The sequence below is a fragment of the Erythrolamprus reginae genome, chromosome 11, assembly GCF_031021105.1.
Source record: "Erythrolamprus reginae isolate rEryReg1 chromosome 11, rEryReg1.hap1, whole genome shotgun sequence".
NCBI lineage: Eukaryota > Metazoa > Chordata > Lepidosauria > Squamata > Dipsadidae > Erythrolamprus > Erythrolamprus reginae.
The window spans coordinates 11,875,600-11,892,293 of record NC_091960.1 but is presented as its reverse complement, the minus strand read 5'-3'; the positions used below and the strand labels follow the sequence as shown (position 1 = coordinate 11,892,293).

The 16,694-nt window shown below is 42.8% G+C and overlaps 1 protein-coding gene across 1 annotated transcript in view; it reads right to left on the bottom strand.

Annotated features, from left to right (window-relative positions):
* The window catches only part of KIRREL2 (kirre like nephrin family adhesion molecule 2), an 80,145-nt gene that overhangs the window by 16,465 nt on the left and 46,986 nt on the right, over positions 1 to 16,694 (bottom strand). Inside the window, exons 4-10 of the mRNA XM_070763990.1 lie at positions 14,786 to 14,943; positions 13,665 to 13,815; positions 11,821 to 11,926; positions 8,476 to 8,624; positions 6,308 to 6,435; positions 3,530 to 3,656; positions 2,913 to 3,013 (exon numbers count right to left, since the gene is read on the bottom strand). Of these exons, the coding sequence (XP_070620091.1) occupies positions 2,913 to 3,013; positions 3,530 to 3,656; positions 6,308 to 6,435; positions 8,476 to 8,624; positions 11,821 to 11,926; positions 13,665 to 13,815; positions 14,786 to 14,943 (920 nt within the window). The remainder of the gene's footprint in view (positions 1 to 2,912; positions 3,014 to 3,529; positions 3,657 to 6,307; positions 6,436 to 8,475; positions 8,625 to 11,820; positions 11,927 to 13,664; positions 13,816 to 14,785; positions 14,944 to 16,694) is intronic.

Sequence of the window (16,694 nt, the reverse complement as noted above, 5' to 3'; positions counted from 1 at the left end):
AGGTCAGCGGTTCAAATCTCATCACCGGCTCAAGGTTGACTCAGCCTTCCATCCTTCCGAGGTGGGTAAAATGAGGACCCGGATTGTGGGGTCAATAGGCTGGCTCTGTTAAAAAGTGCTATTGCTAACATGTTGTAAGCCGCCCTGAGTCTAAGGAGAAGGGCGGAATAAAAATCGAATGAATGAATGAATGAATGAATGAATGAGTAAATGAGTAAATGAGTAAATAAGTAAATAAGTAAATAAGTAAATATTTCCAGAACAGATCTAAGCACCCCGTAGGCTGGCTCTGTCCCCCGGGGCCTTGTGTTTGACACCCCTGATCTAGAACAACTGTTTCTCAGTTTGGCAAATTTAAGAGGTATGGACTTCAACTCCCAGAATTCCCCAGCCAGTACAGGTGACTGAAGAATTCTGGGAGTTGAAAGCCGTACCTCTTAAAAGTTGCCAGAGTTGAGAAACGCTGCTCTGAACCTCCTGAGTTGTTCACGGTTCATGATCAGAAAAAGGCTCCAAAGAAAAAAAATCCCTCCGGATGCCTTCTCCTGCGATTGAACAGAAGCGTAGGAAGAAAATAAGACCGCTGTGAAAAAGCAGGACATTCCCACACACTCTTGAGCCACCTGCTTAGTATGTAAAAAACGCACTCCATCCTCCTTCTTCCAAAGAAAATTTGCTAACATGTTGTAAGCCGCCCTGAGTCTAAGGAGAAGGGCGGCATAAAAATCAATCAATCAAACAAACAAACAAATAAAATAAATTAAAATAAATATAAATAAATAAATAAATAAATTAAAACAAACAAACAAACGAATGAACGAACGAACGAATGAATGAATAAATAAATAAATTTGTCTTACAAAAGAGGTCCCCCATCAGATGCAGGACAATGGCTGGTTTGCATCCTCAAATGGAGCCTTGCTCAGTCTAATTATAGTCTGCAGCTTTTCCTGGGTTGATTCTCTTGGTATTTCCCAAGGCCTTTCCCTAGAGTAATTTAATAGTCTTGCATAGCTTTGGTGGTGGGGTTTTTTTGGGGGGAAGAAGAGTAATAATAGGACCGCACATTTTTGCACATCTACCCCTGGAAGAAGTCTCCACGGAGACAAGGAGGTAAGCCTGAGTATTTTTGCAACCTAAGCCTGCTGAGCTTTGAGGAGAAGATGAGAAATTGGATTTTAGACTTATTGTTTCATTAATAATTCCACTCCAGCCTTCTTGCTGTTTTTTAACTGTTTGTACACCCATCAATTACACTTCAATAATAAAAAAAAAGTGGATAGCGCTTCGTTGTTTGCCAGTGGCCTGGAGGCGCTCTGAAGCACATGATGACAAGGATATGAATGGGCAGGGGAAAAAAAACAACAGTTGCCATAGTTTTCCTGGTCAATAAGGCAGAACCTGGAGCGGCCATGCAAATGAGCTGACTGCTTATATGTAATAGAGCCTCCTTATATCAGTCCCCACGGGCTAAACATCCTTTCATCTAGCTTAGTTGAAGATTTCCCTGTGTTGTCCCAATCTACCGGGTTTAGACTGGTACGACAAGAAGATCCGAATCACGGTTAGCCTTAACGACAGGACCTTTTTGGTGCTGGCCCCTCCGCGGCTCTAGAAATGTACTGTGCTATAAGAAATACATTGGAATCTATAATATGTAAATAGATATATTGCTCTTGGGTCAAAGTGAATTATTATTTATTTATTTATTTATTCGATTTTTATGCCGCCCTTCTCCTTAGACTCAGGGCGGCTTACAACATGTTAGCAATAGCACTTTTTTAACAGAGCTAGGCTATTGCCCCCACAATCCGAGTCCTCATTTTACCTACCTTGGAAGGATGGAAGGTTGAGTCAACCTTGAGCCGGTGATGAGATTTGAACCGCTGACCTTCAGATCTACAGTCAGCTTCAGTGGCCTGCAGTACAACACGCTACCTGCTGCGCCACCCCGGCTCTTTTTATATAAGAAACATTATATAAGAAACATCCCCGATTGGTGGTGGGGTATATGTGTGTGTGATCGGGCTGGTGGGCACTTTTCACTATGCACTGTTTTATGTTGTGTGGTATATTAAATTTAATAAAATTAATAAAAAATATTATTAAAAAAAAATAAAAATAGAAATGTACTGTGCTGATGGCCCCACCAAGGTGAGCCATCCAAAGGGTTTCGAAAGCAAAATAGAGCTAGTGCTTTAATGCAGAGTTGGAAGGGATCTTGTAGATTGTCTAGTCCAACCCCCGCCCTATACCTGAGATGTTGAACCTATGGAACATGTGCCACAGGTGGCACATGGAGTCATATTTATTTATTTGTTTATTTGTTTATTTATTTGTTTATTTATTTATTTATTTAGTTTGTTAGTTAGTTCAAAATTTGTGTCGATCGATGTTTACATTTTATCGTTTCAATTTGGTATTATGATTCATGTCGTTGTTTACTGGTTTTACACGTTGTTTTAGTTGGACATTTTTCTTGATGTATAATTTTTAAGTAATTTCTTTTTTTTAACCAATGGTACCATTTATCTTTGCTATCTCTACTTTATACTTCTATTATGTTAAACATACTACAATCCTATACTATATTTGCATGACAAATAAAATAAATGAATGAATAAATAAATAAATAAATAAAATAAACCTTTTAGCGACCTTCCATTGGCCTTTCATGAGATCTTTGCCCCATTTTTAAAAATACAATGCATTTTGTAAATAAAAACTTGTGACAGTTCACAAAGATAACTGGGCGCAAATAGACATGCATAACTTTTTCCAGGCATTGACCACTCTATTGCTGAAATCGTATTTTCTGCAGTCTAGTTTGGAGCGATTTACATTTAGTTTGTATCGATTGCGTGCTCTTGTGTTGTTGTGGTTAAAGGTGAAGTAAAGGTTGGAATACTTACGATCCTGTCCGGCCGAGGCACGCTTTCCACCAAGCATTCGAGTCGGGCCTTGGCCCCCACCGCTGTCTGCTGGCTTGATTCGGCACTGATAATTGGTGGACCTGGAAACAAAGGTCCAACCTGAGCAAATTAAGAGGTTTTGGAGTCCTCAATGCTCTCTGAGCTCGGCTGCTAAGTTGCAGACATTTCATTAAGAAAGTACCATAGACAACATCACCAGTGGCTTGTGAGTGTGTGGTTTGTGGGGTTTATACACAGTAGCTAGCCCTGCCAATGTTTGGTAGTTCCTTGTTTACGTATTGCTTTCTGCTTGATTATTTGCATGGTGTTTAATAATAATAATAATAATAATAATAATAATAATAATAATAATAATAATAATTTATTAGATTTGTATGCTGCCCCTCTCCAAAGACTTGGGGCAGCTCACAACATAGCAATAATACAGTACAAATACAAATACAATATTAAAAAGTTAAAAAAGTAATTTAAAAATACATTATCATAGCAATCATCAACTATACAGTCATACACATTCTCTGCTTGTCTGGTGTTAGCCATTGGGCTGAACCTGGGCTTTTTCTTTAAATGGGCAGCTTTTTTTATTGAACTCTTACCATTCACAGCCAGCGTCACTTCTTTCTCGGCCACTCCGATGCGCGGCACAATGGCTTTGCACACGTACACCCCGGCATCCTCTTGGGTCACTGCCTTGAGATGCAGCGTGTTGCCGTTACTCAGCACCTGTGGATACAAGTTGGCTCAGTTGACCATGTCTTCCTTAATGGCCAAGGACAATGTGCTTCCCCCAAGAGTCTAAAAATACCAGGGAGCCCATGTGTTGCCCACTCGCATTTGAAAGGAATGAGTTGGAAGGAGCCTGATAGCATCTTCATAAATATGCCCATGTTACACCAACACTCCGCAGTCTGCATTGGTTGCCGATCAGTTTCCGGTCACAATTCAAAGTGTTGGTTATGACCTATAAAGCCCTTCATGGCACTGGACCAGATTATCTCAGGGACCGCCTTCTGCTGCACGAATCCCAACGACCAGTTAGGTCCCACAGAGTGGATCTTCTCCGGGTCCCGTCAACTAAACAATGTCACTTGGCGTGACCCAGGAGAAGAGCCTTCTCTGTGGCGGCCCCGGCCCTCTGGAACCAACTCCCCCCAGAGATTAGAATTGCCCCCACCCTCCTTGCCTTTCGTAAGCTACTTAAAACCCACTTCTGCCGCCAAGCATGGGGGAATTGAGATCCTCTTTCCCCTTAGGCCTTTACAATTCTATGCATGGTATGTATGTATGTATGTTTGGTTTTTATATTAATGGGTTTTTAATCGTTTTAGTATTGGATTACTGTTGTACACTGTTTTATTGTTGCTGTTAGCCGCCCCGAGTCTCCGGAGAGGGGCGGCATACAAATCCAATAAATAAATAAACGAATGAATGAATGAATGAATAAATAAATAAATTAAAAAAAAATCTTTTCCCAATTTTTACTAAAAGGAGGGGATGCCCTCTGTTGGAGGCTACCTGGGTAAAGAGTCGGGATGTCAAAGGCTGATAGGTTAGTCAAGAAGTTCCATGAAAATTACCTGAACAAGCCAAAAGGTCCCAGGAGGGAGATAGAATGGTTTGAAAGCAGTACTACCCCCTATGTTTTATTCTATCATTCCAGGAGATGGGTCTTTGCAGAAGGGGGGTTGCCCTGTCAGGCCCAAAGCCATTATGTGAAGAAAGGCAAATGCATTTTAACCTAAACAAGTGCAAAGTTATGCACATCGGGGCAAAGAACCCCAATGATATACCTACCAACTTATGGGGACCAAACTTTCTGAAACAACCCAAGAAAGGGACTTTAGGGTTTTGGTGGACAGCTCAATGAAGATGTCAACCCAGTGTGCAGCAGCATTAAAAAAAGCAAATTCCATGCTTGGCATGATTAGGAAGGGAATCGAAAATAAGTCGGTAAGTGTTGTATTGCCTCTGTACAAATCGATGGTGAGACCACACTTGGAGTACTGTGTACAGTTCTGGTCACCACACCTCAAGAAGGATATAATGGAACTGGAAAAGGTGCAAAAAAGGGCAACAAGTATGATCAAGGAAATGGAGCCCCTCCCTTATGAAACCAGGTGCCTTGGTCTCTTCAGCCTTGAGAGACGGCGTTTAAGGGGTGACTTGATCGAAGTGTATAAAATCATGCATGGGATAGAAAAGGTGGATAGAGAAAAATTATTTTCTCTATCACACAATATTAAGACAAGCTACTAATAATGTTTATTACCAAAACCTACAGTTTGATTCAACTCAAGATGTCCAAATTCCTTTAAGAATTCTGTAGCTAGGAAATCCTTTTTCAGTCTCCCCAGTGAGTAAGGAGGAAAAGGTAATTAATTCCAGCTTCTGTACAAAACAAGAATATTTGCCAAAATATCCTGTGATGCACTCCCTAAAGCTCCTAGGTAAGAAAGTGAGGACAAATCAAGGGAAATATGTATTCACCCAGAGGGTTGTTGGTTTATGGAATTCACTTCCAGAAGAAGTCATGACAGCTATCAGCCTTGATAGCTTCAAGGCAGGATTAGACAGATTCATGGATGCCAAGTGTATCGGTGGTTATTGAAATGGATGTCCAAGTGCCGCCTCTATGTTGGTTGAGGCAGGCAAGATTCCCTTGGGTACCATTTATTGGGGGTCAAGGGAAAGGGAGGGTTTTGCCTTCTCTTTCTGCTCAAGATCCTACAATTGGTGGGCCACTGTGTGACACAGAATGCTGGACTCGATGGGCTTTGGCCTGATTCAGCATGGCTCTTCTTAGGTTCTAAGTTAAAGGCTTTGGCCTGCTGCAGTTAGCACAGCGATAGGGAAACAGGAGGGGCGAGAGAGAGATAAAAGTTGATAACCACCACACATTCCTTTAAACAGAGTCCAAGGTCAACTGAACAAATGAGGAAGCCAGTGAATCCCTGCACCGGATTGGTCCACGCGATTGCACTTGTGGGTGTGGGGATGTGAGATGAACCTTAACCTGTATGGGGAACTGAAGATAATTTAGTGTTGGAATGACAGTTACGAATCCAACATGGCTTTGCTAATAAATCGAACCTTGTGTGAGAGCACAGGAGTGGAATGTGATTTATTTCTCAGATGCTATTTGGTTCGTTGACAGCAATATTTCATGAGCTGCATCCTCCCTTCATCAATTGTGCAGCATCTTTTGATTAAATTTGTAAGTTGGGATGGATGCTACCACACTTCTCTTGATTTTGTAACCGTAATAAAATGAAATACCGCAATAAATGAAAAACCATCTTAAATTTTGAGAGGCTGACTTAGGCTCTATCAATATGTTGGAGAAAATGGGAATTGACTGTCAAAACTGGACTCACCACAGTGGATCCTTTCTTTGTCCAGGCCAAGGTAAGAGGTGGGTTCCCTGTCCAGGTACAGGTAAAGGAAGCATCTGAGCCGATGTCCACTGTCAAGGGCTTGGGTTGGGAGACAAGGTGAGGCCCAACTATAGGAGCAAAAAAAGAGGAAAGGGTTGGTTGAGCATCAATTATGGCCTTAGGACTCCACTTCATAGTCTTACCTCTTATCTCTAGTGATGAGCGAACTGAACCCGCACAATTCGGGTCCATACCGAATTTTGCGGTGTTCGCTATGCCGAACACGAACCCGAAATTTTTTCATACTTCGGGCAAAGTTCGAGGTCATGTTCGGCGTTTGGAGCTTTGACGTCACCAGCAGGTTGCTAAGGACGCTAAGGTGATCACTTCCTGGATTCCATGGGATCCAGGAAGTGATCACCTTGGCGTCCTTAGCAACCTTCTGGTGATATCAAAGCTCTGCCCCCGGAATCTCTTCATGGGAGGGATTCCCCGTTCGGGTTCGAGTTTGGGTTCGGTTCGGGTTCAGCCGAATTTTGCGTAAAGTTCATCCGAACTTGCCGAACCCGAACACCGTTGGGTTCGCCCATCACTACTTATCTCTTTGTCTGAGGGTCTATGGAGGTTCTCAGTCATCCAGGTCATAATTTTGTCGCAAAGGGGCTTTTTCAAGAGGCAACTGGATTTTTTTTATTCTTCCTTGAAGAGGTTTCACTTCACATTCAAGAAGCTTCTTCGGTTCCATCCAAATGGTGACTGGCCATTGAGTCAGAACTGATGAAGCTTCCAAGATGAGAAGCGAAATATCTTCAAGGTAAAACAAAGAAATTTCCAGTTGCCTTTTGGAAAAAAAAAGCACCTTTGGGACAACCTATGACCTGGATGACTGAGAACCTCCGCAGACAATTACAGGAAAAGGCTGTGAGACTGGAAGTGATGCATCTCTTTTACTTTGGTCAAAATTTCCTATTTCTTTATGAAAAGTAAGTCTGCAAAAACACTATCAATTTCTTTAAAAAAAAGAATTATTGAATTTTTTGAAACATAAAACAAAGACAAAAACAAAGACAGAAAATAGACAACACACAAAATTACAAAAGCATTTACATATTTAAAACAAGGTTGTTTTTACATTTTCATTTCTACATTTCCCCTTTTTACTTCACTTACTTCATTTGTGGAATTTCCCCCATATGGTATAGTATTCATTCTCCCGTTTATTCTGCAATTCTAGTGTAATTTTAAACCAATTTTGAATCATAGCCCCAAATTTTCTCACTTCCGGGCACGTCCATCAACAATGTCGGTTGGCGGGCCCCAGGGGAAGAGCCTTCTCTGTGGCGGCCCCGGCTCTCTGGAACCAACTCCCCCCGGAGATTAGAACTGCCCCTACTCTCCCTGCCTTCCGTAAAGTTCTTAAAACCCACCTTTGTCGTCAGGCATGGGGGAACTGAAACACCTCCCCCGGCCACGTACAATTTATGTATGGTATGTTTGTGTGCGTGCTTGTTAATATAGTGGGGTTCTTTTTAAAACTATTTTAAATACTTAAATTTATTGAATCTATTTGGATTTGTACGATTGTTTATATTTTTATTGTGAGCCGCCCCGAGTTCGCGGAGAGGGGCGGCATACAAATCTAAATAATAAATAATAAATAAATGTGATAATATGTGCCTAGTGAAAAATACTATCAATTTCCAAGCTGTTTCTAGTTGTTTTCTTTTAGTTTTCTCCTCTATCCATTTGTAGAATTTCCCCCATATGGTACAGCATTCATTCTCCTGTTTATTCTGCAATTCTAGTGTAACTTTATTCATTTTTGAGCATTCTGTTCTGTTGGTATGTTTTCTTTTTTTCCAGTTTTGTGCAAAACTCAATTTTGCCGCTGTGACTATGTGTATTATTAAATATTCATTTGCCTTTTTATGTTGCCCTCTAATGATTCCTAATAAATCTATTTCAGGTTTAAATTCTAAATCATAATTTAATATTTTTTTAAAACCAATTTTGAATTGTTGCCCCAAATTGTCTCAATCATTGTTTCTGTATCCCTAGTTCACCTATAGAAATGACAGGTTCTGTCCCCAGAGAAGTGCTAGAAAAGAATGCTTGATGAAGCCCCCTCCAACCCCTTCCCTAATTCCTTCTTGAAAGTTTTGACTCACAATGGACGTCCACCAGAGTGCTGACATTGGTGCTGCCCACACCGTTGGATACTTCGCATGACACAGGCTCTGTGAAGAAAGACTGATCAACGGTGGCTTCATAGCTGTCACCGTTGGCTTCTGGGATGGTGACGCCTCCTTTAGCCCACCTGTCAAGGGAGATACGGTCTTAGGAAACCTTGTGATGACCTGTGGTGTGGCACAAAGGCAACATTGCCAGAGAACCTGAGTCCCTTTATTGGCACCAACTTTGCCCCAACGTCCCTTTTACTCTCCTGCCTGGAGGAAAGCTCTCCCATAAACCTGCAGATACTCCAGTCCAGATGCAGGCAAAGTTGGCTCTTCTATGACTTGTGGACTTCAACTCGCAGAATTCCTGAGCCAATCATGGTAGCTCAGGAATTCTGGGAGTCGAAGTCCACATGTCACAGAAGAGCCACCTTTGCCTACCCCTGCTCCAGTCTGAACGCTGTAAACAGAATGACTGCAATCAATCACTCCAACAGAGCAAGATAATGAGTTCAAGACAGAAGAATAATTCCAGCAAGACAAGATAAGCACACAGAAACATGACGATTAATTCAAAATCAAGAGGAATGCCAGGAATGCAAGCCATAACTCTCAACACTGTATGAATTCAGTGTTTGTTCCCAACAAACGACCTCCCCAACTGCTTCTCCTTTAAACTCCATCCCCAGGTGTGCCTTGTGAAGGAAATGAGGGCCCTTTCCTTCCTCACAAGCTGCCAACCCACGTTGCTCTCTTCTGCGTTCTTCCCTGTGCACCCTAGGATGAGGAGGGGGTAGGCCTTGGTAGTGTTTTACCTCTTCCCTGCTCTGCCCAGCCTGACTTTGCTCTTTCCCAGTTTCCTCCACAGCCAACAGAGCCATTCTCCCACTCTCTGTCAGCTGTTCGTCTTCCGTCTCAGATTCTGTTGTGGTTAGCTCTGGCCCTGCTCCTGCCCCAAGGACTGTGGATGTGGGGGAGACATCCACATGCTGCAGGCCTGTTTTGCCCCTGGTGGAATTTGCTGATGAAGGTTCCTCTGACCAAGAAGACATGAGTGACAGGGAGGAGGAGGGTGTGGCAGACAGCTCAGAAGGAGATCAATTATCTAGCTCCTCCTTGGATTCAGAACAAGAATTAATGATACAGCCACGCATGCGGAGAGCGATGCATAGGCAACAACAACTGAGAGATTATTATCAAAGAAAATGAGGCCACCTGTGGTTGGGTGGGGCTGTGATCATTAGTGAGGCTGTTATAAATAGCAGCCTGTGGGTTTGGCCATTGTGGAGGATTATCTGATCGTTGTTTTGTGATTGCTTTACTGACTTTGGCTTTTTTTGTGCTGATTTTTCCCCGCTTTGAAACTAAACCAGAGCAAAGTGTGTGTCACTTTGTAAAAGAAGGACTGTGAATTGCCTCACAGCTGCAAGCTAAGTATCACAGAACTGATAAGGGACTTGTACAAATTACTAGTTTGTTTGGAGACGAGTGCTCTTTGCTATACCAAAAGAGGGCTTGGTTTAAGTGAATTTTCATTATAAAGAACATTGTTTTGACTTTTCAAACGTGTGTGTGTCTGAAATTTGTACCTGTGCATTTTTGGGAGGATTCTGCTAGAGAGCCCGACAGAACAGATTCGGACTCTGACAAGGGGCATGATAGACCTTGACTCAACATGTTAAACTCTTAAAACTGGGTTCAATGGGCAGTGCAATGAAGCTATGAGGATAACTTGGAAGTAGGAGGAAGAGCCGCAGACTAGACAAGGGTCTGGCAAGAGATGTCTCAGCCCACAAAAGAACGGAGGTCAAGAAAGCATCTCAGAAGGGAGTTTCCCTTCGTTCTCTGGAAAGTCAAGGTAAGGGAGGGGAGAAGTGCTTTTGGATCTTGCAAATTCTCTTACTATAACTTTACAATAATGGTAGTGCTGGTATTTCTATCTTTGGTTTCCTGTCTGGACGACCACAATGGGCTGATAGAAGTGTCCAAATAAATAAATCACAGTCTGGTTTAACATGGTGACTGTTCTGTTGGGCTCTCTGGTAGAATCCTCCCAAAAATTCACAGGTACAAATTTCAGACACACACATGTTTGAAAATTCAAAACAATGTTCTTTATAATGAAAATTCACTTAAACTAAGCCCTCTATTGGCATAGCAAAGAGCACTGGTCTCCAAACAAACTGGTAATTTATAACTTATCAGTCCTGTGATACTTAGCTTGCAGCTGTGAGGCAATTCAAAGTCCTTTTTTCACAAAGTGAAACACACTTTGCTCTGGTTTAGTTTCAAAGCAGGGAAAAATCAGCACACAAAAAGCCAAAGTCAGTAAAGCAATCATGAAACACAACGATCAGATAATCCTCCACAATGGCCAAACCCACAGGCTGCTCTTTATAGCAGCCTCACTAATCACCACAGCCCCACCCAACCACAGGTGGCCTCATTTTCTTTGATAATAATCTCTCAGTTGTTGTTGCCTATGCATCGCTCTCCGCATGCGTGGCTGTATCATTAACTCTTGTTCTGAATCCAAGGAGGAGAGAGATAATTGATCTCCTTCTGAGCTGTCTGCCCCACTCTCCTCCTCCCTGCCACTCATGTCTTCTTGGGCAGAGGAGCCTTCATCAGCAGATTCCACCGGGGGCAAAACAGGCCTGCAGCATGTGGATGTCTCCCCCACATCCTTGAGGCAGGAGCTGGGCCAGAGCTAACCACAACAGTGACCTGGTTCATTCGCCATGCTTCAACAGTGGCTCAATGCGCGGAAGCAAAGAAATCACCCAAAATCAGCCAAATCTCTCATGCACAAGCATCCTCATGTACGATTTGGTAGCGGCGGTGATGGGGAACCCATGCCTGGTTACACCATCCCATAGTCACATGATCACATGCCTTTCACAGCCAGCTTCTGACAAATACATTCCCCTACTGGGCAAGCCAGTAGGAAGTTAAAAATCCCCTACTGGGGAAGACAGTAGGAAGTCACCACCAGCAAAATCTACTTACCTTCCCTGCTGGTTTGGAAGTGTGCACCATTGTGCACGCTCATTCACACTCTACGTGTGCGCAGAAGGCTTTGCGCTGGTGCAGAGGGTGGAAAAAAAGAAAATGGCGACATACGGGCAGGTGTCAGGAGCCTCGTGCTGCTGCCACCGATTTTCCGAACCACCGACAGCCACTGCTACCGGCACGCCTGTCCCAGACCAAACCCGTAGCATTCATCAGTATAACTGAGCATGCAATCCTCCACGTTGCCATTAGAGGGCACTTCAACCACACAATTGCTCTATTTGAATTCTAGAATCCGCAGCTTCTTCCTATTCTAATTCTTACCGGTAACCTGTCACTTCAGGATTGGACGTAGCGGTGCAGACGAAGCTCACTTTGCCACCTTCAGGCACAGTTTGTGGCTGTACCGACAGGATCACAACTGGTGGATCTGGAAAGTGGAGAAGAGAGACGGGGGGAAAAATCCCAATGAAATTTTTCCATAGAACAATATTATGTGCATAGTTTTGTGTATGGTACAATAGTACAGGGACCCTCCAAAAAATCATTAGCATCATAATTCTCGCACACCCTAATCTTCATCAAGCAAGTCAATTCTGCAAAGTAGGAGAATTATTATGGGATGTGCCGCCTAGTTCTGCCAGCAGTGACTTGGCTCCCTTGCTGCCTGTCTGCAGATCTAATTGGATCCCTTGCTCTCTGTCTTGAGAGTTAGCTGTTCCATCTAAGTAGACTTAGATCTTCTTGGAGGCTACCCCAAAACCAGGGAGCTATAATCCCACTTGCTTGCTGCTTCAGGTTTCTTGGCCTCCTCTCAAGGATCCGAAGTCTGGTTTTCAGGACCTGCTGCATTAAATATTTGTCTAACTTAATTGTGCTTCTCAGTGCTCAGGGTTTTTAATAAGAGCCTTAGAATGCTGAGGTCAGCTCTTAGAAACTAGGGAGGAAGGAAGGGAGGGAGGGAGGGAAGGGGGGATGGAAGGAAGGAAGGAGGGAGGGAGGGAAGGAAGAGGAAGGAAGGAAGGAAGGAGGGAGGGAGGGAAGGAGGGTGGGAGGGAGGAAAGGAAGGAAGGAGGGAGGGAGGGAAGGAAAGAAGGAAGGAAGGAGGAAGGAAGGAAGGGAGGGAGGGAGGGAAGGAAGGAAGGAAGGAGGGAGGGAAGGAAGGAGGGAGGGAGGGAAGGAAAGAAGGAAGGAAGGAGGAAGGGAGGGAAGGAAGGAAGGAGGGAGGGAGGGAGGGAAGGAGGGAGGGAGGGAGGGAGGGAGGGAAGGAGGGAGGGAGGGAAGGAAGGAAGGAAGAAGGGAAGGAAGGAAGAGGAAGGAATGAAGGAAGGAAGGAGGGAAGGATGGAAGGAAGGAAGGAAGGAAGGAAGGAGGACCCAGATTGTTGGGAGCAAGGTGCTGATACTGTAAACCACATAGAGAAGGCTATAAAGTACTGTAAAGCAGTATATACAGGGGGTGGAGAACAAAATGGAAACACTTGACTTTTGGCATCATAATGTTTGAACATGTTCAAATCAATCAAAACTTGACATATTTTAATGTTTTTTCAAATTCTGTTATTTGATACGTTTTGTTAAACTACCTTTTTTTTTTAACAGAAATTTAAGGAAATTGGTTATACCCTTCTAGAAATGGCAGACCTCTCAGACTTTCAAAGAGTCCAAATTGTTGGTGCTCGAATGGCAGGCGCTAGTACAGTATAACAGAAAGTGCCCGGATCTTTGGCGTTTCAAGAGGTAATGTTTCAAAAGTAATGGCTGCTTTTGAAAGAGAAGGGAAAACGTTCACAGCCAAGCACAGGTCTGGTCGAAAGTCGAAGTTGTCTGAGAGAGACCGTTGGACTCTAAAACAAATTGTTAGAGCGGATCGCAAGACCACAGCTCCTAAAATCACTGCAGAGCTGAATAGACACGTACAGAACCCAGTTTCCACAAAAACTGTTTGAAGGGAGCTTCACAAATCTGGATTCCAAATCTGGATTTTCAAGGTGTTTCCATTTTTGTGTCCACCCCCTGTAAGTCTAAGTGCTATTGCTATTAAAGAATCCTTCCAAACTCGGTGGTCTCCCTGGCCATTCCTTGGCCACAAACCCAAGTGCAGGTATCTCTTAACCCATCCCTCCTTCACCCAGTCTTCATGCACAGGTCTGTGCCTTGGATACTCACACTGGACATTGAGGGTGACTGTGGTCTGCTTGCCCACAGGGGCTGCCGGGTTGCTGACGCGACAGGAGAAGGTGCTGCCCTTGTCTCGGCTGCTTGGTATTAAGAGGAAGGTGCTGACGGACACTTCCCGCTTGCCATCATCCATCAGGGACTGCAGGACAACCAAGAAGAAGCATTTATAGCCAAACGCCTAGCAACTCTGGGAAGACAGACAGACCTTATGACTTGTGGACTTCAACTCCCAGAATTCTCCAGCCAGCATAGACAAATGCACCTAGACAAATTCCTTGTGTGTCCAATCACACTTGGCCAATAAAGAATTCTATTCTATTCTATTCTTATACTATTTCCAGTATTTTATCTTAGGATGGATCTATGTTTATCCCAAGCATGTTTAAATTCAGTTACTGTGGATTTACCAACCACGTCTGCTGGAAGTTTGTTCCAAGCATCTACTACTCTTTCAGCGAAATAATATTTTTCTCACGATGCTTCTGATCTTTCCCACAACTAACCTCAAGATTGTGCCCCCTTGTTCTTGGGTTCACCATCCTATTAAAAACACTTCCCTCCTGAACCTTATTTAACCCTTTAACATATTTACCATATTTCTTGTTTTGGTCCTATGAAAATGTTTCACTTCTCATTAATTAATTAATTAATTAATTAATTAATTAATTAATTCATTCATTAATTCAATTTTATAGGCCGCCCTTCTCCAGGGGAATTCAGGGCGTCTTACAGGATAAAATCAATACAAAATACAAATATAAATTATACACTATAAACTGCAACGATAAAACTCAAGACTTAAAACCCCCCAAATTTAAACCCATTCATCGAAACTCGTCCCAATCACAATCATACTATCGGCCAGAGCAGAATGTCAACGGTCAATGGCCACTGACATCCAAGAAGCTTCTTCAAACCAAGACAAGTCCAGTTGCCTTCGGGTCTCCCGCTGTTTAATAATCCACAGTTCTATGTAACCTCTCATTTCCAAACTGGATCTCCCTCTGACATTTGGCCCAATGGGCAATTCGGACAACAAGGGATTGAAAACCGTCAGGCTTACCCCAATCCCCAGGTTACTCCCACAAAACTCAACCTCACTGGCTCACCTTGGAGTAACTGGCTGATTCTTGCCGCTTCCCATCACGATACCAGGTGATTTCAGCTGCTGGCTTGGCTCCAGTTGTGCGGCACGAAAGGTTGTAGGGGATGTTGGATATGACATGGACAATGGGGCCACCGTGAATCTCAGGGTCATTGGGGGGGACTGCAAGAACAGAGGCAGAGAAGTATGGTTGGTCACCTTGCCTTGGTAGGAGGCTATGGACAACTACCATGTTTCCCCCAAAATAATACAGTGTCTTATATTAATTTTTGCTCCCAAAGATGTGCTACGTCTTATTTTCAATGTATCCTGCTGCTGCAAAAACACATCCAAACACGCAGCCGCATATTGGATGCGTGTTGGATGTGTTTTAAATAGAAACATAGGAGACTGACGGCAGAAAAAGACCTCATGGTCCATCGAGTCTGCCCTTATACTATTTTTTGTATTTTATCTTAGGATAGATATATGTTTATCCCAGGCATGTCTAAATTCAGTTACTGTGGATTTACCAACCACGTCTGCTGGAAGTTTGTTCCAAGGATCTACTACTCTTTCAGTAAAATAATATTTTCTCATGTTGCTTTTGATCTTTCCCCCCAACTAACCTCAGATTGTGTCCCCTTGTTCTTGTGTTCACTTTCCTATTAAAAACACTTCCCTCCTGGACCTTAATTAACCCTTTAACATATTTAGACAAATTTCCTATGGTGTTAGGAAATAAAGCTTTTATTTTATTTTATTTTATGTTATGTTATGTTATTTTATTTTATTTTATTTTAATTTTTTGTTTGTTTGTTTGTTTGTTTTGTCAAGTACATATTGGAGGTATATAAAGATATAATAATATTTATATACATGATACTAATAAAAAGAAAAAAAATAAGAAAAAAACATTAGATAAAATAATATTCATAGACATGATACTGTACTAGTAAAAAATATATAAAGAAACATAAGGACAGGGGACGGAAGGCATGCTGGTGCACTTATGCATGCTCCTTACTGACCTCTTGGGAATTGGGAGAGGTCAACAGTGGATAGTCTAAGGCAGGGATGGGCTACTGCCTGGATTGGGTAGTGAAAATGGAGCTCCACCCCAGAGCACTCAATTTGCACCAAAAGATGTTGAAAGAAAATGCAGGGTGTCCTGCATAAGTCACGCCCACAGTGTGGTAGTAAAAAATTTGGTAGCCCTTCACTGGGCCAAGGGTAAAGTTTTGGGGGTTTAAGACATATTTGGGCACCTTAGAACACATTTTTACAATCTGACCAATCAGGTGGGGGTTTACAGTGGGGGTGTCCCTCTGACCTTCCTGCCAATCAGTTTAAAGCTCTGTTGGGAGAATTGCTGCTAGACTTATGGCTGGGGGTCACCACAATATGAGGACCTCTGTTAAGGGGTCACAGCATTAGAAAGGTTGAGAACCACTGTTCTAGAGTCTCAACATCCTTTTAGATCCCGGTGATCAAAATTAAATGCAGTATTCCAAGAGTGGCCTTACCCAGGCCTTATAAAGTGGTATTAACACTTCACTTGATCTTGATTCTATCCCTCTGTTTATACAGCCTAGAACTGTGCAGAGCTCTAAGCCTGTTACCAGGTTAAATGTGATCCTCCAATACAGGTTAGTTTGCTGGCTCCATGTTTTTATGCATCAATGAGCCAGCAAACTCTGTTTCCCACCCCACCCTGCAATAATGATATTACCTAGCTTATGTTGTAAGAACACCTGTGGACATGCAACAAGATATTTCATATGCAATATTATACGAAATAAACAGCAATGTAGGTCAGCCCTCATTTAGTCATTGCCTTGTTTAGCCACCACTTGCAATTATGATGGCGATAAAAAAGTAACTTTATGACCAATCATCGCATTTATGACTTGCAATCTTTGCAGATTTGTAAA